Here is a 24847-nt window from a genome sequence, read left to right as displayed (position 1 = left end):
GGAAGAGGTATGGGAAGGGGGTGGGTGTTGGAAGAGGTACAAAACACATGGACACTGCTCCGACTTCCAGGAAAGAAGTCGGCATTTCAAAAAGGTTTTTTCAAAAAGAAGTAGGTATTAAAAAAAATAATTAAAGGGTCGTCAAAGGTCTGAGGGGTCTCAGCAGTCTAAATGTAATTAAGAGTTCACGGACTGTGTTTTGGGTGTTAATTTTTTTTTTTGAAGAAGAAGACGTTTTGGTCGCAAAAACAAACAAACAAACAAACATAACCATATGCGTTTGCTATATTGCAAGAAGATTATCTGCATTTGTCAACATGCTAACCTGCCACACTCTTTCGAGACAAAAAAGTTGCATGTTGGATCGCAATGGTTTATAATTTGACAATAAAAGCAGTTTGGTGGAGAAAACCTCTATTTCGCCGCTGTACATTTTTCTTACCTTCTCTGTTTTGCTGGTTGTGATTTTCGGTGGTGGTGAAATTCTGCTGAAGATGTGGTCAGGGAGGAAGCATCTCATAACATCGAGGCAGTTTGTATTTGAGTTCATATTTGAGGCAGAACATTATACTTTGATATCGTAATGTTTTTACATGACGCCATTACCGAGGGAAATGTTTTATTTTCTCTCTTCAGGGAAGATTTTAATGTTTTGATCGAGATTTTAATTTTTTCTAACGATTTTAATGCAATATTTATTTCTATATTTTAAGAGTGTGGAACCAGCTATACATGTGACACAAGAGTGCCTGCATTTAATAAAAGTTACTTTTCCAGATTTATTTGTGAAAGTGGAAGTGAAAACTGAGCACGACATTGACGTCCACCTGGATCGACCTGAACCAAATGATGCTGAGGCTTCTGTCCTCACGAACCATCCCCGTGAAGGTTTCTGTCGATGTCCACACATTTTGATTCGAACAGTTTGATGATGAACTCTGGTGTTAAGAAAAAATAACCACGTTGTGATTTAATTGCTTTAAGAAATAACCATGATGGTCGATCAATTTCTCAAACATCATTTATCCCTTTCATTATTATATCAAATATTTTTACCAACTCCTGTACGGGTATTATATCAAATATGCCTTGTTGTATCTTATTTTCCTTAATTTGTACAATCAATTCTGATTGCATTTTCATTTGACACCTGTTAGTATAGCCCCCGTTAGACTTTGTCCAAAACGGGGGTTTTTGGATTGGGTCTCGTCCACCTGTCTGCAACCATATACCAGAGATGTATGGACCGATTTTGTTCATACTTGGCAGAAAGACAACACATGATGGTGTTCATTTGCACATCATTTTGTTTTGCTTTGCAATCAAAGATGGCCGACTGGAGGCCATTTTAGGTGTAAAAACACTGTGTTGAAAACTTCCTCGGCCATTTCTCGGACACGCATTTACTGATGTTGTTCAAACCTGGCAAACAGATGAGGAATGATGGCTAACATATGCACGTCATTTTCCTTTGAGATCAGATCCAAAATGGCCGACCGTCAGCCATTTTGTTCCTTAAACATATCCCCAACCATTTATTGAACATGCATCGCCGATTTTGATCAAACTTGTCATAAGCACCACATGACGGCATATATGTGCACCTCACTTTATTTTGTGATCTTATCAAATATGGCGGACTGGTAGACTGGCAGCCATTTTTGTTGTAAAAACGCAATATTGACCATATCATCAACCATTTAACGGACATGCATTTACCAATATTGTTCAAACTTGGAACACAGAAAATGAATGATGGGATACATATGCACATCCTTAGCTTTCGAGATTCGATCCAGGATGGCTGATTGGTGGCCATTTTGTTCCTCAACTGTGTCCCCAACCATTTATGACATGCATGGACTGATTTTGTTCAAACTTGGCACAACGACAATGCATGAGAGTATACATATGCAGAAGATTTTGTGTTGCAATCCAACTAAAGATGGCCGACTGACGGCCTTTAACTCCGTATGGCAAAATTAGTAAAACCATGGGGACTATGACATTTTACTTGTTTTTTTTCTCATGGGTTTCTTTTACATGTTTAAATATGATCTTGGCTCATCGAAAAATGAGGTGACAGAGAGAAAAAAAGGCAACAAATTGATAGTAAGGCAGTCAGGCCACAGTTGGACGGACGCAAGGAAGTCGCAACAGCAAGAGGAGAAGGGGAGGAAACAATCAGCTGATAATCTTGTTTTTGGGGGTTTTGGTTACTGTGTCGAGATAATATTTTGGGTGGGGAAGTGGATGGCATGATGTGGTGGTGAACTTTGTAGCCTTGGTGGAGAGAGTACAATTCAACTATATTTGGCCTCATGTGATCACTTTTTGTAAACACACACACACACACACACACACACACACACGCGCGCAGTAACCTCATCACCAAAGAAGGACGTGGATATACCCTTACAACCAATAGAAGAACATCCAAAGAAATAGGAAAGGTGACACATCTCCTGTAAATTAATGATTTAATGCTCTTCACCACAAATGATGAAATATTGATAGAATAACTAAAAGTAGAAATTAAAACAATTTGGATGTATTGTTGTTCCACATATGGGACCACACAAAATAGTGAGTGGATCACGAATGCAATTATACTTCTTTGGAAAACCATGAAGCAATAGTACTACTGTAGAAAACGATGTAACGTCACAAAATGTGACATGTTATGAGATGTTTAGTCTCAGAAAAGGCAAGCTGAGATATAAGAAACCTTGTCTGTGATGTAGCATGCCTGCTGTATTCAAACGGTTCATCCTAAGTTGTTAAAAATCTTGGCTCATATCAAAGGGTCTTGATGGTATAAAGGGGTCTTTAAGGTCTAATGGGGCCTCATGAGTCTTTTTTTTTTTAATTCAAGGTCTAGGCTCAGCGAAGAGCTACGACAGAGACCAACAGATCATCTCTAACCTTCACCAATGCATTTTATTATGATACACTAACCCACTACACAAGGGGAAGGAGCTATTCTAATCTTACACAATGGAAATAACCACATGAAGGGACCTGTATGGTGGTTGCCATTGCCTCTGAGCAGTGTTCTAAAACCACAGCATTATGAATATCTTGGGGAAAACCCAAACTTTTGCACAGTCCTGTATATTTACCTCAAGAATATTTTTTTACTTTTTTGAAGTGGAACAAATACATATTGTTACGTTTGTGGGGGTAGATTATGGATTACCATAGTGGAGGCAGGATGGTATAGTTATAGCATGGACCGTGGACGAGTATGAGACATCTCGTTGTAGGGAATCCGGAGCTTAGGTTGTTTAAGTGTCTTCACACGAGAAGTGAAGCTATGGTAATTAGATAGGGGTTAAGATTAGTTTTCCCCCAGAATGTGATTGCCCTCGGTGGGTTTTCCCTATGTTTTTACAATTACAACAAGGCCAACCATAAAACCATCCATTAACCAACCATAACCAACATAACTGCCGTCAGAACCCCAAACATTCTCGATCGGCAACTATACCCCGCCGCCAGAGGATTGTAACGGGCAGGCCATGCCCCAAGCTTCGTCATTGTTCGTGGAGACAGGGTGATTCGCTGGGGCTCGGGATTGGCCAGAGTGACATCATCGAGAGGGTTCGAGAGGAAGAAAGAAGAAGAGTCGTTCTCTCGGTCACTTTGGTCTAGAGCTTTCGGCTGCGGCTGGCTCATGTGCGCTTGTGAGGAGACTTTTCGGAGTTTTGTGGAACCTTTGCAACGTTGAAGCAGGGGGCGCTATTGGTTAGTGGTGCTCTTCGGGGGAGCCTAAAAGGGAAGCATTTTATTTTGATTATGTTTTCCCCTGTGTGTTTTTGTGACTGAGTGTAGATGTCTCAAATTAGGATTTAGTTTCACCTCATCTTTCTTTTTCACTTCTTTAATTTATTTTCATTAAATGATTGTGTTGCATTTCATTTGTTGTGTTGTGTTTCCTTGTTCGTGGGTTCAGGAATAAACCCGTGTGGCTTCTGTCCAGGTGAGCACCTCGCCGCCTTCTGTCCCGTGTGCACGCCAAAAAGTACTGCCAATTTTCGGGCTGCCACCTCGGGAGTAACAACGATGGGCCATTTGTCACCCAGTGATCTTAATCGTTGGGCGACAGGACAATATGTACATGTTTGTATACGTTTGTCAGAATTATATCACGAGTATTGAACAGAATTGCATTTCTTTTACAGGTCATGTGATGTTGTATTTACAGGTGGATTCATTGAATCTACAAGGGAGACTGCACCTACTTTTATGAACAGCGGAGACACAGGCCTGCAATTCTCGCCAACTGAAACAAACAAGAGGACTTTTTCGAAACACAGCAAAACGAGTAATGAATTGTTTGCACGTAATAATTTTCACCAGGCTCACAAAGGAGCGAAAGATGAACGCCCATTCATATGTAAAATTTGTGTAAAATCCTTCAGTCATTCATCCAGCTTTACATCACACCTGCGAAAACACAATGGTGAATGCCCATACAAATGCACAAGTTGTGGAAAATCTTTCAATCGATCATCCACCCTTACAAGGCACGTGGAAATTCATAATGGTGAACGCCCATACAAATGCATAAGTTGTGGAAAATCTTTTTATCACTCATCCAACCTTAAACGTCACATGAAAATTCACAATAATGGTGAACGGCCGTATGAATGCAAAAGTTGTGGAAAATCTTTTAATCAATCAGCCTACCTTAAACGTCACATGAGAATTCACAGTGGTGAACGCCCATACAAATGCACAAGTTGTGGAAAATCTTTTAATCATTTATCCACCCTTAAACGTCACATGAGAATTCACAGTGGTGAACGCCCATACAAATGCACAAGTTGTGGAAAATCTTTTAATACTTCATCCCACCTTAAATCACACATGACAATTCACAATGGTGAACGCCCATACAAATGCACAAGTTGTGGAAAATCTTTTAATCAATCATCCAACCTTAAATCACACATGACAATTCACAATGGTGAACGCCCATACAAATGCACAAGTTGTGGAAAATCTTTTAATCATTCATCCACCCTTAAATCACACATGAGAATTCACAATGGTGAACGCCCATACAAATGCACAAGTTGTGGAAAATATTTTATTAATTCATCCAAACTTAAATCACACATGACAATTCACAATGGTGAACGGCCGTACAAATGCACAAGTTGTGGAAAATCTTTTAATAATTCATCCCACCTTAAATCACACATAACAATTCATAATGGTGAACGGCCGTACAAATGCACAAGTTGTGGAAAATCTTTTATTAATTCATCCAAACTTAAATCACACATGACAATTCACAATGGTGAACGCCCATACAAATGCACAAGTTGTGGAAAATCTTTTAATAATTCATCCACCCTCACAAGGCACATTAAAATTCACAATGGTGAACGTCCATACAAATGCACAAGTTGTGGAAAATCTTTTAATCAATCATCCAACCTTAAATCACACATGACAATTCACAATGGTGAACGCCCATACAAATGCACAAGTTGTGGAAAATCTTTTAAGAATTCATCCAACCTTAAATCACACATGAGAATTCACAATGGTGAACGCCCATACAAATGCACAAGTTGTGGAAAATCTTTTAAGCATTCATCCACCCTCACAAGGCACATTAAAATTCACAATGGTGAACGTCCATACAAATGCACAAGTTGTGGAAAATCTTTTATTAATTCATCCAGACTTAAATCACACATGACAATTCACAATGGTGAACGCCCATATAAATGCACAAGTTGTGGAAAATCTTTTAATAATTCATCCACCCTCACAAGGCACATTAAAATTCACAATGGTGAACGTCCATACAAATGCACAAGTTGTGGAAAATCTTTTAATCAATCATCCACCCTTAAATCACATATGACAATTCACAATGTTGAACGCCCATACAAATGCACAAGTTGTGGAAAATCTTTTAATAATTCATCCAACCTCACAAGGCACATGAGAATTCACAATGGTGAACGCCCATACAAATGCACAAGTTGTGGAAAAACTTTTAATCGGCCATCCGCCATGAAATCACACATGACAATTCACAAATGACATTACATTTGGCTTCCTGTTCCGCCGGCGAAGTAGTGTTCATCCGAGCTCTCCACGTCACCAAAGTTAAGTATTTTCACGTTTGTGTTTTTGTCAAATTTGTACTCTTTATTTTACTGTGTATGTGTTTACTGTGAATTTCTAGTTATATCTCGGTTTGTAAATCGTGCATACTTGTGTGTAATAGTCGTTTTGTTTGTGCCGTGTTTGGGGCCTGGGCCCTGGTAGTGTTTTGTTGTTTATTTACTTTCGTTTTATCATTTTATTGCTTTTGTCTTTGTTTTTCTTTTCACCCTATACCTCCCCCGAACATCGTACCCTCTGTTAAAAGTCTGGAACCCAAAAAAACACAAAATTAATAATTTCCTCCTCTCCTCGCGGCTCCTCCTCCCTCACGACCACGTGTTGTCTCACCCCACCCCTTTTCTCTCCTTCCTTAATATCTCCTTCCTCTCCAGCCGATACTCACCTTTCCAATTCTAGTTTTCAACATACTCCTTCAACCTTTCTCCTTCTTCCTCAGATCCACTTTCCCTTCACCTTCAAAACAAAACAAAATATATGAATGAAAAATTAAAAAGGAGACAAACTCCCTCCTGGCGAACGTCCATACAAATACTAAAACAATTGCATATACACCTCTGTAGGAGCTGTGCTCCAACGCAAATCGGAAGAATGGACGCGACAAAAAGCTGGAATTCGTCCGAGTTTCTTTATTGTGTAAAATCAACTAGGGTACTCTGAAAAGCCCGTTTATCGGGCAGCAATATATATACACATTATCCCGGAGCGTTTGCCCGGGAAAGGTAAGACCGGGCGTGCCCGTGCGTCCTGGGCGAAACCTGGAAAGGCGAGTCTGGACATGCCCGGGCGTCCTGGATGAGGCCTGGCAAGTCGAGAGCGGGCATGCCCGGGCGTCCTGGGCGAGCCCTGGAAAGGCGAGACCGGGCGTGCCCGGGCGTCCTGGGCGAGCCCGGCATGGTGATCGCTCCGCGTCCTCGGTAGGTGCAAGGCGATTGTCTATACCCAGCGGTAGCTGCTACACACGTCCCCCCAAAATCGACTTGCACTGGCAGGGTCAATTTAAGGGGGGTCCTGATGACCCGGCCGAAGCGACCCCTGGCGGGTCGTGTGGGGGGGGGGGTCCGGTGTGGTGGTGGGTGTTCGAGTGGGGGGAACCGTGGATGGGGGGCGGCCTCGCCGTGGCGGAAGGGCCAACCATGGCGGTTGGTCGATGTCCAGGTGCGCCGGCTTGAGGCGGTCCACCGCAATCCGGTCCGACCTGCCGCCGATGTCGATGACGAACGACTTGTCGTCCCGTCGCAGGACCCGGAAGGGCCCGTCGTACGGCGGCCGGAGTGGCCCCCGATGTGCGCCATGACACACAAAAACGTACTCCACTGTGCGAAGCGCTGGGGGGACGTAGGACTGGGGGTCACCATGGTGGGACGTTGGCACGGGGGCAAACCGTTGGGCGGTCTCCTGGAGGTCCGAGCGCTGGTGAGCTGCGGACCAGGGACTGGTAGCGTCGGGCACGAATTTGCCCGGGACGCGTAGCGCCTGGCCGTAGACAAGCTCGGCGGTGGACGCCCGGAGGTCCTCCTTGGGGGCCGTGTGGGGGCCCAAAAGGACCCACGGCAGCCGGTCGGCCCAACCGCCGTCCTGAAGACCGGCCATGAGCGCGGCCTTCATGGAGCGGTGGAACCGCTCGCACAACCCATTGGCTTGGGGGTGGTAGGCCGTGGTACGTGGAGCTTGACCCCCAGGTTGCGGGCGACCACGCCCCACAGCTCGGAGGTGAACTGCGGTCCGCGGTCCGACAAGATGTCCGCCGGTGTGCCGAAGCGGGCGACCTAGGTGGCGATGAAAGCCTGCGCCACGTCGGCGGTGTTGGTGGAGACTAGGGGAACAGCCTCCGGCCACCTGGTGGTCCTGTCCACCATGGTGAGCTGGTGTGTGAAACCCCATGATGGGGGGAGGGGGCCCACCAGGTCCACGTTGACGTGGTCGAAACATCGTTCGGGCACGGTGAAAGGTGCCAGCGGGGCCTGGGTGTGTCAGTGGACCTTGGCCTGTTGGCATGCTGTGCAGGTGCTGGTCCAATCGCGGACGTCCCGTCAAAGGCCGTGCCAGACGAATTGCGCCGACACCAGCTTCTGGGAAGCTTTCCGGCCCGGGTGGAAAAGGCCGTGGAGGGAGGCAAAGATGCGGCGTTGCCAGGTAACGGGCACGATGGGGCGAGGCTGGCCTTGGGAGACGTCGCAGAGCAGGACAGTGTCCGCGTAGGGGATGTCGGCCAGGCGGAGGCCCGTGTCCGCTGCCCGGAGGGCTTCCACTGTGGTGTCGGTGGTTTGGTCAGCCGCCATAAGCGCGAAGTCCACGCCGAGGTGGACCGCGTTCGCGCTGGCCCGAGAAAGACAGTCGACCACGGCGTTGTCTTTGCCGGTGACGTGCCGGATGTCTGTGGTAAACTCCGACACGGCGGAGAGGTGGCGCTGTTGGCGGGCCGACCACGGATCCATGACTTTGGCATTTGCGTAAACCAATGGCTTGTGGTTGACGAACGCCGTGAAGGGTCGGCCCTCCAGGAGGTGGCGGAAATGGCGAATGGCTAGGTGTAGACCGAGGAGCTCGTGGTCAAACGTGCTATATTTGAGCTCGTTTGGCCGGAGTTGCCGGCTGAAAAAAGCGAGTGGCTGCCAAACCCCATTAACCCATTGCTCATGTACGGCACCCACCGCGTAGTCGGAGGCATCCGTGTTGAGGGCGATGGGAGCGTTGAGCACCGGGTGAGCGAGCAGTGTTGCGTCAGCGAGGGCCCGCTTTGAGTTTTTAAAGGCCGCGTCCATGGCTGCGGACCAGACGACGTCGTGCTTGGCCGGCTTGCCCCGGAGGGCTTCGTAAAGGGGCCGCATGAGTTGAGTAGCGCGGGGCACGAAGCGGTGATAGAAATTCACCATTCCAAGGAATTCCTGCAGGGCCTTTATGGAGCGGGGACGCGGAAACGTGGCGATGGCCTCGACCTTGGTTGGCAGCGGCACGGCCCCGTTCTTGGTGATGTGGTGGCCCAAAAAATCAACGGCCGTCGTGCCGAAGTGGCATTTGGCCGGGTTGACGATGAGGCCGTGCTCGCTGAGGCGCCCAAACAGTGTTCGGAGGTGGAGGAGGTGCTCAGCCCTGGACGTGCTGGCGACGAGGATGTCGTCCAGGTAAACGAAGAGGAATGGCAGGTCGCGCTGCATGCCGTCCATAAGGCGCTGGAACGCCTGAGCCGTGTTCTTGAGGCCAAACGGCATTCGCAGGAATTCGAATAAGCCGAACGGCGTGATGACGGCCGTTTTTGGGACGACGGCTGCCCTGACAGGTACCTGGTGGTATCCCCGTGTTAAATCGATCTTCGAAAAAATGACCCGTCCTGCCAAACAGGCGGAGAAGTCTTGGATGTGCGGGATCGGATACCTGTCGGGGGTGGCAGCGTCGTTAATGTGGCGGTAGTCGCCACATGGGCGCCAGCCGCCCCCTGGCTTTGGGACGATGTGTAGTGGCGAAGCCCACGCGCTATCGGAGCGCCGCACGATGCCGAGGTGTTCCAAAGCGTCGAACTCGGCTTTGGCCATGGCGAGATTGGCTGGGTCGAGGCAGCGGACTCTGGCGTAGACCGGCGAGCCCGTGGTTGGTATGTGGTGCTCGATCCCATGTCATACTGCGACGGCCGAAAACGTCAGCCGCGTGAGGGCCGGGAACTCCGTGAGCAGGCGAGCAAACCCGTTCGCCGCCGGGAGGGCGCATGCCAGCTCGGTCGGCGCGGAGCTGCTCAATGTGCATGCCAGGGAGCTGAAGGTCTCGGCGTTGATGAGGCGACGCCGTTTGACGTCAACCAGCAGCCCGTGTGCGCAGAGGAAGTCGGCGCCGAGCAGAGCCTTCACGCTTTCACCTTCACGCTTGCGGTTACAAAAGTCCAATTAAAGCATTGGCTGCCGAAGTAGAGGGTGACGTTGTGCTGGCCGAAGGTGCGGATGGCCGATCCGTTGGCCGCAACCAAGGAGGGGCCACAAACCGCGGACTGCCTGTCCTGATCGGAGGCGGGTATGACGCTCAGTTGGGCGCTGGTGTCACACAGGAAGCGCCGTCCGGACGCTTTGTCCCTGATGAAATGTAAGTTGCCCGTGTGGCCAGCGCTCATGGCTGGTAATGAACGCCGGCCCGGCAGTTTCCCGACTTGCCGAAGGTGCACGGGGGTTGGCATGTCCGGGCCTTCTGTCCGAATCTGGCATGATAGTAACACCACGCTTGGTCAGGTGGAGGCCCCGGTCGTCGTGCTGGAGGTGGTCGGCGCAGGTCGCACAACATCTGCCTGCAACCATCTTCTGGTGAAACTGCCAAAATCAAGACTCTCTGCTCACCTTCACGCTTTCATTCCTCTTTTCTCCTACCTCTGGAACGAACTCCCTCACTCTCTTCAATCCCACTCCTCCCTCCAGGTCTTTAAAACAGCTCTTCACCACCATCTCTTATCTTCCCCCATCCAGGACCATGATCTTTTATACTCCCCGTTAAAACATCCCAAATCAACCCCTTGAAATATCCAACTTCCTTCCTGAAATTCCTAGTCGTGTTCCTTTGCTTTAATACCGTGTACCCCTTCCCCCTCCCCCTCCCCCACCCCAGCCCCAGCCCTCTCCCTTCTACATATCTGCGGACGTCCCTGTTCTTTATTGTTGTTGTGCTTATATGCTTTCCTCTCTACCCCCCTCTTGTCCCCCGCTCCCTTTATTTAAAGTGTGTTTTTTGGGTCCGTGCACGTTTTCGTGTGTAATGTATTCACTCTTTCACGAACCTTGACTGTGTCCCCCAAAAAAAAAAAAAATGAAGAAAGCCTGTACATGTGCACAAGTTTTGGAAAATCTTTTAATTAGTCATCCACCGTGGAAGTAAAATAATGAGTTCACAATGTTCAATTGATGGTTCTTTTTGAAAAAGAGAATTTATGACCATAATTATAAGGTAATGCAGAACTCTAGAGACCATGTGATTGCTGCAAAGCATTTTGGGCTAGTACTAAAAAAGTGATGAGCATTTTGTTTTCATCTCTATGTTTCAAAGCTTTGCAATGTAAAAACTGCTCGTATAAGATAACAGATCACAGAGTCTCTTGTTTGCCATCTACTGATCACTATCTGTTGTTTACTTGTAAAATCCTCAATGTCAACAGGACGAGGCATGAATTGTGATTTCCCCATAAATTGGCACATCTGTTTATTTCACTGTATATAAGTGGTTCATTTGAAACATTTCACGAGAGAGGATGAACGTGCGCATGTGCTGACCCTGTGTTGTTTTGGCACCTCTCTCCATGTGCACGTATTTAATAAATGATTCAACCAATCTGTGAACTGGTATGACTTGATCGAGGTTCGAGTTATTCCGCGACAGTAAATGGTGATGGGGATGGAATCGCAAAACCCTGCATGTGATGGGGGGAGGAGGGGTAGGGCATGAGGGTGGAAAGGCGTGAGTAGAGTGGAGTGGTTCAGCTGAGGTGATGCAGATGTGAATGGCTGCCTAAATGTGAATGGCCGCCTAAAAAGGGAAGGTAAGAGAACCTTGCTGAGATTCTTTTCCTGTCCTTTTTGTTGTGTCACATTCGCTGAAGTCGTGCTCCCCATCTGTGAACCCAACGGGTGACGCGATCCTGAGAAATTGAGTAGAATTATTTATTTTTAGGGAACAGGTTGTGGAAACCCATCATTCTAATGTAATATAGTATCGAAATCCCTGGAGCTTCAAGCTCACAGGATCCTAGAAGTCATTTAAGTGTGGGAACCAAGGGGCTCCTGCTGATTTCTGAAATCCTTGTAAATTTGTTATAGGATCAGAGTTCGTATAGGGACTTGGACCCATATGCAAACAATATGCAAACACGGGTCATTGACCCGTTTAGGTTTAGGGATTTGAAATCCTGCTGATCCGAATGTTCCATTGCACTAAAGGTCTGGAATCCCGTGGCATTGCTCAGTATATGATTGTGGCTGTGCACTTTTGTGAGTGAATTGTTTGATTGACAAACTGGGCATTAAGCGAGATAAGATGAAGGTCTCGGTGTACCCCATAACTCCTAAAGCAGGGGTTCCCAACCTTTATTGTGTTATGGCCCCCTTGGCTCCCAGAGCACATCCCCAGCACCCACCTCCCTTTCACGAGGGTCGAGCGGCAGAGCACATGTAAGCAGGCTAAGGGGGTCTGGGGGCATGGCCCCCCAATTTTTTGATTTCTAGATGCTCTGTGGTGCAATGGTGCATTCTGAGAGGTGTTTTTTACTTTAAATGGCTATTTTGTTTGTATGAGAATTGGTAAATTATTACACAGAAAATGAGGATTTCCAAGTAGCCAACATGAACTTTTTGTTCCATCATTTTTTTCTGTTCCTTACTGGCTCCCAACTACATCGTTTTTGGAAGAAGCAAACAAAGCAACATCACTCGAATGATGCATGTTTGATATGAGATTTTAATATTATCAGTAGCAACACTATGGACAGCATAAAATAGAACTGTCACACAAGAAAATAGTATGAAAAGGTTCCAAGTCAAGAATATGTGAAAACTAAAAACCTCTGTTGTGTCTGTATTTAACGCAGTGTGTTATAATCTCACAAAAAGAAACTCAATTCGACAACAACTCAGGTAATCAAACCTCGGGATGTGGTGCATGCACCGTAAAAGTGAATTAAAAACTCAGTGGGATGGCTGTAATTGCATTTTAGCTACCAATTGGGGTATTCACGGTTGAGTCACAGTCATGGCGCAGAGGAGGTCATCTTCCACATGGAGCCGATTACACTGTTTCGATTTGATATTCAATAGCATGGAAAACCCCACTTCACAGAGATAGGTAGACGAGAATGGTTGAAGCACCTGAATAGCTATCTGGCTGATATTAGGGTAGCGACCCATTCCCACCCAAAACTCCGTCAAGCTCTTCTCTTCGAATGTGTCTTTGGAAAATGAATCGTTTCGGAGATCCAGGAATTCATCTTGCATTGCCTCCGGCATGCTCTCCATACAAAGGTTGACAGAAAAATGATTCCTCACAATTTTTTACCTCATTGTCATCTAAATCAGGAAAATACCTATGAAATTCTAGCTCCAGTGACAGCAGATGCTCAAGAATGTCATTTTTCAGAACGGGATCAAGCTCTTTTCCCATGCTGTCATGCAATTCAGACATTCTTTCGAACATAGCAATGTTTCCTGTGTTCACTTTCCTGCGCCAGTTTTGGCGCTTGGCAACAAATCCTCTGAGATGATCGTGGAAAAGAATAATATTCGTCGCTCTTCCTTGGAGCTTGAGGTTCAGCTGGTTCTGCTGCTTGAAAATGTCAGCAAGATAAGCAAGTCGTGCGTTCCACAATTCTTTGTCGTAATGCTGCAGGAGGTCATGTTTTCCTTGAAGATTCAAGAATGTTTGACTTCCGCATGAAGTTCAAAGACGCGGTTCAGAGCATTCCCGTTCGATAGCCAGCATACAGCAGTATAGTACAGCAATGTTTCATGTTCCGCGTTCATGTCTTTGCACAGCTCCTTGAACATTCGGGTGTTGAGAGCCCCTGCCTTGATGTAGTTAACAATCTTGATTACGACTTCAAGAACTTTCTTCAATGAAAGAGGGAGAGTCTTACAAGCCAGGGTGTAGCGATGAATCATACAGTGGGTTCCTTTCGCTTGTGGTGCCAGCATCTTCACTTTTGCTTGGAATCCGGATTTGGAACCAAGCATGGCAGGAGCACCGTCAGTACAGATGCCGCATACATTCTCCCACTGAATTCCTCCCGCATCGATGAACAACTTCATTTTTTCCATGCCGTCGTTAGCTTTTGTCGTTGTTTCCAGGGCACTGCAGAACAATAATTCTTCCTTGATATCATCTCCCTTGACATAGCGAACGAATCCCAGTAGCTGGGAGCAGGAACTAACATCGTTCGATTCATTAAGTTGAAAAGAAAACAAGCCGAAAGGCGCCGCATTAATCTCATTGATGATCTGTTGTTTCACATCTTCCGACATGTCACGGATACGACGCTGCACTGTGTTATTCAATAAAGACACCTTTTCAACTTTGCGAGCCTCTGCCTTTCTGAGAACCCGTTTGACAATGAGGAGGGTACAAGGCTTGATGAGTGTCTCCCCAATGGAGTGGGGTTTTTTCTTCTTTGCAATTTCAAGAGAAACTTCATAAGAAGCCTGGGCAGTTGCTACATTTTGTTGTTGAAAAGCTCCTCCCTCATCCAACTTCTGTCGCTTTAAATATCTTTCATGCCGCTTGAAAAATTCGGGATCCTGCTTTGCAAGTTGTGCATGATTCATCTCGAGGTGCAACTTCAACTTGGATGGCCTCATGGATTCAGTACTCAAAACCTTGTGACAAAGCACACATTGTGGTTTCTATTGGCCAGACATGGTAATGGACGTGAATCAAAGCTGTATGTATTCGTCAAGATATTTTCTTTTTTTACACCCAAAAGCCATAACGTCAAATCTGCAATAGGGAAAAAACAAAACAATATCAAAGTGAAAACAATATTGTTATAGATCGCGGTTAGGATGTTATAGACCGAGCGGTGGTTTAAAACCGCGACCTAACAAAACTCATCCGATTCCACCCGAACGTTGGTTGTATCGCACCCCAGCTGCTCAATGAGGGAAAAGACAAAAACGACGAATGCAAAGAGGAAAACGAAGGCAAAGAAAGGTTTGGAAATACTACGGAATTTATTGACTATTTACACACAAGCAAAAAGAAAGCAGTCACGTTTATTTACAAGCACATCAGACGCAGGTGACACAGGGAAAATACTAGCTTATCTAACAGTCTTAATTAACCCAGGACAGAACAAACAGAACACTGACTCACGCGGGGAATTGCAGAAATCGCAGGATGTGGAGGGCTGGAGGGAGAGGGATGTCCAAAGGGGGGTCCCGCAGCACAACTGGCGCGTTTAGCAGCCGCCGTTCAGGCCAGGCCCCATGCTGCGGTTTTAGCTGCTGTTTTGGCTGCCGTGTACGTCGCGTGCTTTTCCAGGCCTTCTCCCACTCGTCTGGTCCAAACCCTCACTCTTTCTTCTTTTCTCTCACTCCTCACCACCGCAACCACTGACCCTCCTCTGGCAACCGACTCAGACCAACTCATCTCTCTGGGGAACGCCCCGCGGCGGGTTATATAGGGCCCGCCCCTCAACCTTTGCGAACCTCCCCCAAGCGTTCTCTCTCCGCCCTCTCAAGCCAAACCCCTTGTTCATGGTTGGTCGAGCGGGGCTGGTTCACTCCTCCCCCTCTATGACGAGGTGGAGACACGCCTTTCTTCCCCAACCCTGCCTCGTGGCCAATGGCGGCAATTGGATCGGAGGGGAGGTAATATGGGCAATCGAGGCTCAGCAGTGACGAGAGGGGATGTAATATGGAAATGGAGGTTTCGGGGATGGGAAGGAAGGGGGATCTATTCTCTTTCACTGGTGCAATGGAGTACTTCAATTAATGGGAGACACAGCCTTACCCTAAAACACAGAATAAGAGATAACTATCAACAGGTATATTCTATTACTTGGCTGACGTGTATGCTTGCGGACTATGGGACGCCCTTTTGGTCTTTACACAGCTCCGGAGGCAGGAGGCACAGAATAAACAATAATCACAATAATAAAGCACACAATAAAAAAATACACAGTCCTCATATCCGCAACACTGCACCCTCCTCCTCTTAGGCACGTCCCGGGCCTATAACTTTTACCCTTAGTGTGACACGTAGGTGTAGTTCCCTCTACTTTTAACCTGACCCTGAGTGCGACAGTTTTAAAACATAAATAAATGTGTCCCGCTGCTCCATTGCACCCTGCCTAACAGACTTACGCCCACAGTTAACCGAATTGCGGAATGGTCTTCAAACTATACACTGACGGTGGGAAGCATTATTTACAATTGACGCTATTTTTATTTACAAAACTAACCCAGGACCTGTAATTGTTCTTTCGGGGGGGGGGAGACAGTCTGCTCTGCATCAATGCACCATGAAAGCACTTATAACGCACCAACACACCCTCAAGCACCAATCAGTGCAGTCACCACTGTTCAATGAATGTTCAATAAAAATAAAATCAACAACCCCTAACCCTGCAGGTGATCTCTTGCTCTTCGGCTCCCTCTGCTGGTGATTATCATTTGTCTTCCAGATGTTGTCATTTCCATTTTGCTTTGCTTACTGGCGGCCTATTTTCAATAAAGTGTGCCCAATGTGTCCCTTTTTTTATTTGATTTTATTTATGGCCCACAGGGCCGACTAGTGTGGTTCACCTGTGGGGCATCGGTGCCCTGGGGCCAAGGTCCGCCAGCGAGATTTCGGGCCCTCATGGCCGGTTCCAGCAGAGGGGCCATGCCCCAACCCATGGGGTCCATAAGTGGTGCTCGGCCACAGACATGTGGTCCATAATGTGGTGCATCGATGCAGACAGCTGGTTCTGGGAATTTCGGGCGCACAATGGCCGACCCACGCACGCTCCCCTCGGCGCCCAACGGCGCACAGGTCATGTGGGAGACAAAAGGGGAAAGACAATTGAGCGAGGGGTAAGGTCACAAGGGTACACATCAATAAGGCAATGCAAGGCGAAATGCGTACGGAGGGCGAAGTGAGAAAGCTCGTCCCTACCGTACGTCACCCCCCTGTCACCTAGCCTACCCTTGCCCTTACCCCATATGTACAAAAATCTACACATTTACAAATTCGTCACTACTGTCACGTCTTCCCCATATTTCCCCTATACCAAATTCGTCTCCACAATCCCTCTACTTCAAAATTTGCCATCACCAAATTCATCATCAATCCTCATAAGGAGGCAGAGATGGAACATCAAAGCACAATGTCACACCCACGTCATGATGCGTCTCACCATCCAAACATTTGCACAATAAAAATAACAAAACATGGCATGGTGCGGAGTACCTGTCACCTCAGGTGAGTGGATGCAGATGGTGCGAGGAGATCCTTCATCCTAACTATCCTCTAAATGATTTTAACACACTTTACACTACCCGGGGTCTTTCTCCGGCCAAACCATTGGCCCTCTTACACTATGGGTTCTAAAAACCAATTCCCATTGGCCAAACTGTGGTGCTCTTCAATTTGGGGTCTCACTCCCCCGATTCATCTCCCGGTGCCCTCGCACAATTTCTGGGCCGCGACGTGTAACTCTCCCAGCAGGTCTACCCACCTGCACACCCCCACCACTGCAGTTGCCTCCGAGCTTACCTGCTCCTTACCCTAACCTAACTACCTGGGGAAGGCCCTCTGGCGCTCTCCCCACTCGGTGCCCTCTCTGGCACTGGGCTACCCGGGTCCGTGCTCCGGATCCTCGGGCCCCATCCACAACTCTACCGGCTCCCAGAGCCCACCTGCGGCCTCACCTGGCCGACATCCTCACAGTGGTGGAGTGCCCAACCAACTACACACACTAACAGGCTACACGCCCAGCCATTTCCACAACACTAATGCACCCATCCAAATACCATTCTGTCACCCGCACCACAGATGCCAATATCCACCCACAATTTACCTGTACCCTCTACCTAACACTTACACTACCCGCCCCGGGTATCCGTGATGGGGGTCCACTCTTCCCCCATTCACACCTTCGCACCATCCACTCCACTCCACAATTTCCACCATTCTCACTCCACGACCATCCATTCCACTACTCCATACCATTTATTCCATACAACCATTTATTCCACACACCTGTCCTCCATTCACCTGTCGTTGCACACCTGTGCAATCCTACCTGGTGCCACCTGCACCCTCCTCCTCTTCCTGGACCAGTTGGTCAACACAACACACAATCACCACTACTCCCTCATACACTGCTCCACACACCTGTTCAGTTGCACACCTGTGCTCTCACACCTGGTGCCACCTGCACCCTTCTCTCCCCAAGCGCATTCGCGCTGATCCACAACACTCATTACTCATACACTGTTCCACACACCTGTCCAGTTGCACACCTGTGCAATCACACCTGTTCAATTCTCACACACACAGCATCATCTCAGCTAACTACTCCCCTCTGAAACTTGCGCTCCCCAGTCGTCCCTTTAAACTATTGCGCTCCCTCGTCATTATCATCCCTACTAATCTACCTGCGTTCCCACTACAGGTATCAGTCACTAACTAACCTTAACGTCACCTAATGTCATCTTCTAGGGCCCTATCAATATAACCTAACCCACCCAGGCTAGTTTTCACTGCCATACACCCCATAAACTATTGCGCATTTGCCCCACCTGTGAGGGATGGTGGATTTGCCATCCCACCACATCGGGGGTCTCTCACTATCAATTTTTTTCGTCCAGATTCCAACCAATTCAAAAATTTTTCATTTACTGCCAATTCTACCCACTATTATAAATTTCGTATCAGATCACTACCATCATCATCCGTCTACTTATTACATCCTCTCGGTGCGCCGTGACATCATTAAACTCGGTTCGTAAAGCCGAGCAATAAATCCGGGTGGTTTGGTTGCCTGCAGGTTGAATCCATCCGGCTTTCGGTTCAAGGGAGGTGGTTTGGTTGGACCGAGGCTCCACGCACCATCTCGGCGCGGCACCTTGCGGTCCCGGGCCCGATGGCTCAATCTCCCCCGGTCGGAACCCCGTCCCCGCGAGGGGGCACCGTTCCGCCTCCTCCCACTCGCCCTTGAACCGGACCGGTCGCCTCGCCCGCCAAAGCCCGGACTCGACCGTGCGGGGCGGGGCCAAGCCCGAATCGGCGACGACGCTTCGAAGAGAAGCGACGCAGCATCGACCCGCGCCGGGCCTCGCACCCAACAAAGCACCCCACGCCCCGAGTGCTCGCATCGGCTATCCGTCGCCCTAACCGCTAACCTGGTTACCATCGATGCTTTACTTGCATGCTTACAAGCATACGCTACCCCTTTCACCCTCACAAAACCTGGCGTTCCAACGCCGTCCGTACATTCCACCAACGTTCTCCCTGTTACACACCACACCTCTCGCGCACACTTTGGTCCACACCTCTCCTCCGTTACGTCCTCCGTAACACTCACCATGGGCGTGCACTCTTGCATCCACCCACTAACGCGCTCACATGGGCTCTCCCACACCCGCGCCATGACCAATTCAGGTGTGCTTTCTCGCACACGTTCCACCACCACCTTACTCTCCGTGTCACACTTCGTACACCCCGACGTGCATTCTCGCTCGCACTCGGTTTCACACTCGCGCTCCGATGTGCCCTCTCGCACCTGCGCCACCACCAACTCACTATTCGTGTCACACTCCGTACACCCCGACGTGCATTCTCGCTCGCACTCGGTTTCACACTCGCGCTCCGATGTGCCCTCTCGCACCTGCGCCATCACCAACTCACCATTCGTGTCACTCCCCGTACACCCCGACGTGCATTCTCGCTCGCACTCGGTTTCACACTCGCGCTCCGATGTGCCCTCTCGCACCTGCGCCATCACCAACTCACTATTCGTGTCACACTCCGTACACCCCGACGTGCATTCTTGCTCGCACTCGGTTTCACACTCGCGCTCCGATGTGCCCTCTCGCACCTGTGCCATCACCAACTCACTATTCGTGTCACACTCCGTACACCCCGACGTGCATTCTCGCTCGCACTCGGTTTCACTCCCACACTTTATAACACACCCACTCGCCGACGCACACTTTTTCCTCACACGCGTGCCATTTCCACTCACACGGGACCCTTCACCAACGCCCGGGTGCTTCCTCGATCCCAAGCGCGGGAAAATTCTTTTGTCGCTAAACATCCTCCTGCAAAATCTACCCGCACAATATACAGCACGACTCACCTTCGGGGTTCTTCTTCCTCCCTGCACCAAAACCTGCAAACTTCCATTTGGATTAGCGAGTACATCATCATGGTTTGAGCAGGGACTTTGTACATTATCCATTTCTCCCTGCAATTCCCGGGCTACCTCCGTCATCTCTTCAATTTTAATTATTCCCGCTACTGCTTTTTCTTTATTAACCTCGGCGACCGCTGGCTCTAACAAAACACCCTCCTCTACCTCGGCGATCGCCGGCTTTTCTAAACCTCGTGTCGCGATTTCTACCCCCGTCATTGTACCCGTGCTTTTCTCCGCTTCGCTCAACCAGCGCTTTTCGACTCGCGTTACCTCCTCGTGCACCCGTGGGACCTGCTCGCCCAACCTGCGGTCAATGTCTTCCTGTATTCTTTTTACCGTGGCGTTTATTTGCTCCTGAAATCCAACCGGGTTGTACCTTGCTTCGTGCCTCGCTTTTTCCGCGTCTAGCCCCTGGGTAGCCATCATTGCATCAAATCCCTTACTGTCACCCCTCAGAGCGGCACTGAAATGCATCATCAAAACACCCCAGTCCATTGGCACTGCGGGTCCGGCTATCGCCGTCACGTACGGGAGGCCGCCATTTTGTGCACCTGATACACCCTCAACCACACCTTCCTTACTCTCCTCCACCATTTTTTTTCCTAAGTCCTGGGTCGATTCTACCCCGTCTATCTCTCCCACCGGCATCCCGTCGCCTTGAACAGCCATGGCGCGATTTCCACAAAATTCAGGTTTTGTAAAACAAAACAAATTTCGTCCGCTCCAAATTTTGACCAAATTTTTTTTTTTCTCTATTCGTTTGTTTTTTTTTAAAATTTGGTCGGGCCTCGAATCCCACTCCCAGACACCAATTGTTATAGATCGCGGTTAGGATGTTATAGACCGAGCGGTGGTTTAAAACCGCGACCTAACAAAACTCACCCGATTCCACCCGAACGTTGGTTGTATCGCACCCCAGCTGCTCAATGAGGGAAAAGACAAAAACGACGAATGCAAAGAGGAAAACGAAGGCAAAGAAAGGTTTGGAAATACTACGGAATTTATTGACTATTTACACACAAGCAAAAAGAAAGCAGTCACGTTTATTTACAAGCACATCAGACGCAGGTGACACAGGGAAAATACTAGCTTATCTAACAGTCTTAATTAACCCAGGACAGAACAAACAGAACACTGACTCACGCGGGGAATTGCAGAAATCGCAGGATGTGGAGGGCTGGAGGGAGAGGGATGTCCAAAGGGGGGTCCCGCAGCACAACTGGCGCGTTTAGCAGCCGCCGTTCAGGCCAGGCCCCACGCTGCGGTTTTAGCTGCTGTTTTGGCTGCCGTGTACGTCGCGTGCTTTTCCAGGCCTTCTCCCACTCGTCTGGTCCAAACCCTCACTCTTTCTTCTTTTCTCTCACTCCTCACCACCGCAACCACTGACCCTCCTCTGGCAACCGACTCAGACCAACTCATCTCTCTGGGGAACGCCCCGCGGCGGGTTATATAGGGCCCGCCCCTCAACCTTTGCGAACCTCCCCCAAGCGTTCTCTCTCCGCCCTCTCAAGCCAAACCCCTTGTTCATGGTTGGTCGAGCGGGGCTGGTTCACTCCTCCCCCTCTATGACGAGGTGGAGACACGCCTTTCTTCCCCAACCCTGCCTCGTGGCCAATGGCGGCAATTGGATCGGAGGGGAGGTAATATGGGCAATCGAGGCTCAGCAGTGACGAGAGGGGATGTAATATGGAAATGGAGGTTTCGGGGATGGGAAGGAAGGGGGATCTATTCTCTTTCACTGGTGCAATGGAGTACTTCAATTAATGGGAGACACAGCCTTACCCTAAAACACAGAATAAGAGATAACTATCAACAGGTATATTCTATTACTTGGCTGACGTGTATGCTTGCGGACTATGGGACGCCCTTTTGGTCTTTACACAGCTCCGGAGGCAGGAGGCACAGAATAAACAATAATCACAATAATAAAGCACACAATAAAAAAATACAGTCCTCATATCCGCAACAATATAAAAAAAAAAAAACTTTAATTTTTAGTATGGTTCAAATTACCCCATGGCCCCCTGAGAAATACACCATGGAACCCCAGGGGGCCATGGCCCCCAGGTTGGGAACCAAGGTCCAAAAGGATATTTTGTTTTGCCACTGGAAGGTGGGGGAATTGTGTGTTTGATTTTGACTGAGTTCGGAAGAATAGAGCTCTTGTTTCTTGTATTTTGTATTTGGACTTGCATTAATTTGCAGATTGTGCAAAGTGTTGTGCTGTTTTAATTTCATACACTAGGTCAGTAGGAGGAGGAACAGACTTTATAAGATGAGTCAGGTAAGTCCGCCTGCAAAAGGAATAGAGGACGGATTGTTCCCACATTTGGTGAAATAGTTTTGTGTGCAAGTACTAGTGTATATGTGTGTAACAGTGCACTTGTTGTGAATAAAGTGGTTTTAAGAGTGATTATTAATTCCTCAGTCGAGACCAGCACGTAAAAGCAGCCTGGCTGTAATGAGTGTCCTCAAGGTCACAGCTTTTACAATCCAGTGTATGACAGTAAACATGCTTGAGATAGAACTGTCCAACCACCAAAAGGGGCTGTGAAAACAACTGACTGATGTAACTCCACATTTGACCTTAGCTGTAACTGAAGGGCTTGCCTCTAAGGAAATTGGTTCCATGGTAACAATGATGAAAGCAGTGCCAAGAGAAGAGAGGCAACTGATGGTTGATTATTTTGGAAAAGATCTCTGGAAGTTGGATTTGTATGGGAAAGAAAAGCGAAAATGATGTCGCCTGCACTTTAAGGAATTGTGCAAATTCCACGGGCAATGATAGGAGTATCATTGGAAGAACTGGAGAAGGTACCTAAACGACTATGGACGACATAGTCAGGTTCACTATGTTAACAAATATAATTTCGTTCAAAATTTTGGGAGATTAGCAAAACTATACATTTTTGGAATATTCAGAGCATGAGGAATCCAAAAATTAATGTTTACATTTGCGTGGACACCTTTGCGAAAATGACACTCAGGACAATGATGAAGATAGTCAAGTTCACTTTGTTAACAAATATAATTTCTTTCAAAATTTTGGGATGAGCAAACCTGTACATTTTTGGAATCTTCAGAGCATGGAGAATCTGAAAATCAATGTTGGCATTTGCACAGACACCTGCATGGCCGCCATTTTGGATTTTGAAAATGGCCGCCATAAAATACATATTTTGCGTGATCTCGGCTTCTAGTCAACCTAGAGACTTAATTAAATATGCTAATCCTATGTTTTCTGGGTCAAGGAATCCAATAAAGGCCTCAAAATAGTGCTCAGGATTATAGAAAAGCAACAAACAAAGGTAATTGAAAACCATTGTCTTTATATTTGTGATATAATGTTTTTTTTTTTGTTTTTTTTTGTATACAAGATCGAGGCTCGTGAAAGAGCTCACATTAATCACACAAAAAGACAAACCGACACACAAAACACAAAAAACAATGGGAGCGGCAGACAAGATGGGGAGAGAGGCGGAAGGACACAAACACAACATTTGAGAGCAGGGACATCGGGAGGACTTGGGGGGAGGTGGGAGAGGAATAAAACATATGAACACTGCAAGGACTCTGGGGTGAATTACTGGGGGTAGAAAAGATCAAGGTATTCGATGGGGGAAGATAAGAGATGGTGGTGAACAGCTGTTTTAAAGACCTGGAGGGGGGAGTGGGATTGAAGGGAGTGGGGTAGTTTGTTCCAGAGGCGGGAGAAAAGAGGAATGAAAGAGTGAAGGTGAGCAGAGAGCCTAGACTTTGGCAGTTTAACCATAAGAGGGTTGCAGGCAGATCTTGTGCGACCTGAAGGAATATTGGGGGGACAGAGCACAGAGAGAGCTGGGGGAGCAAGGCCGGAGAGGAGTCGGTAGAAGACAGAAAGACCACCAACCTGCCTGCGGTGAGTGAGTGAAAGGCCCTCGGAGTTGACTTCATCGCAGGAGATTCCAATGATTCTGAAAGCTTTGGCCTCAACAGCGTGAAGCCGAGCAAGGTGTGAGGCAGGAGCACCAGCCCAGAGGGGGGAACAGTATTCCATTGAGCTGCGGATGAAAGCCTTGTATGTGGTGAGGAGCTCAGGTGTGCCAAGGAAGGACTTCACACGATGGAGGATGCCCAGTCGGCGAATGGCTTTGGAGGCCAGCTTGGAAATGTGGTTTTCCCAAGAACGATCATGGCAGATAGTGAGACCCAAAAGCTTGAGCGACAGAACTTCTTGGAGAGGCTTGTTGAGAAAGTAGATGGGAGGGTTTTCCAGTCGGTCCTTTCGGAGAGACATTGTAAGAGTGTGAGATTTGTCAGGATTGAAAGACATGTTCCACTTGTTTGACCAGTCTGTGATTTTTTCCAGGTCTGCAGAGAGTGAGGAGGCTGCAGACTGCCGATCTGAGGGATGAGGAATGGAGCGGCAGATAGTGGAGTCATCAGCAAAGAGATAGAGAGGATTTTCCAGAGAGTCAGAGAGATCATTGATGAAGACCAGAAATAGCACAGGGCCCAGAACACTACCTTGGGGAACTCCAGCCAGAACAGGCAGGGAAGATAAAAGAAATCCATTCAGGGCCACACGTTGCCTAAGACCAGAGAGGAAATCCGCAAGCCATGAGTGGAGATTTCCCTGAATACCATAGGAGGTGAGTTTGGTGAGCAGAGCTGGGTGCCAGACCGTATTGAAGGCACGTGATATGTCAAGTGAGACGGCTCTGATTTCCTGTTTGGCATTGAGGACCTCCATCCATTGTTGAGACAGCAGAAGCAACATGTCCAGAGTAGAATGACCTGGTCTGAATCCAAATTGATGATCAGAGATCAGGCCATTGGAGAAGAGGAAGGATTTGATATCCG

At 47.9% G+C, this 24847-nt stretch overlaps 1 protein-coding gene across 1 annotated transcript in view; it reads left to right on the top strand.

Moving 5' to 3' along the window:
• The window catches only part of LOC144893374 (uncharacterized), an 84807-nt gene that overhangs the window by 3824 nt on the left and 56136 nt on the right, over positions 1 to 24847 (top strand). The window contains 2 exon segments of the mRNA XM_078783961.1: positions 3956 to 3982; positions 4208 to 6065. Coding sequence (XP_078640087.1) covers positions 3956 to 3982; positions 4208 to 6065 — 1885 coding nt within the window.

The sequence above is a fragment of the Myxine glutinosa genome, chromosome 1, assembly GCF_964187855.1.
Source record: "Myxine glutinosa chromosome 1, kmMyxGlut1.1, whole genome shotgun sequence".
NCBI classification, from domain to species: Eukaryota; Metazoa; Chordata; class Myxini; order Myxiniformes; family Myxinidae; genus Myxine; species Myxine glutinosa.
Note: the sequence above shows the minus strand (reverse complement) of the source record. Positions and strands in the feature narration are given on the sequence as shown.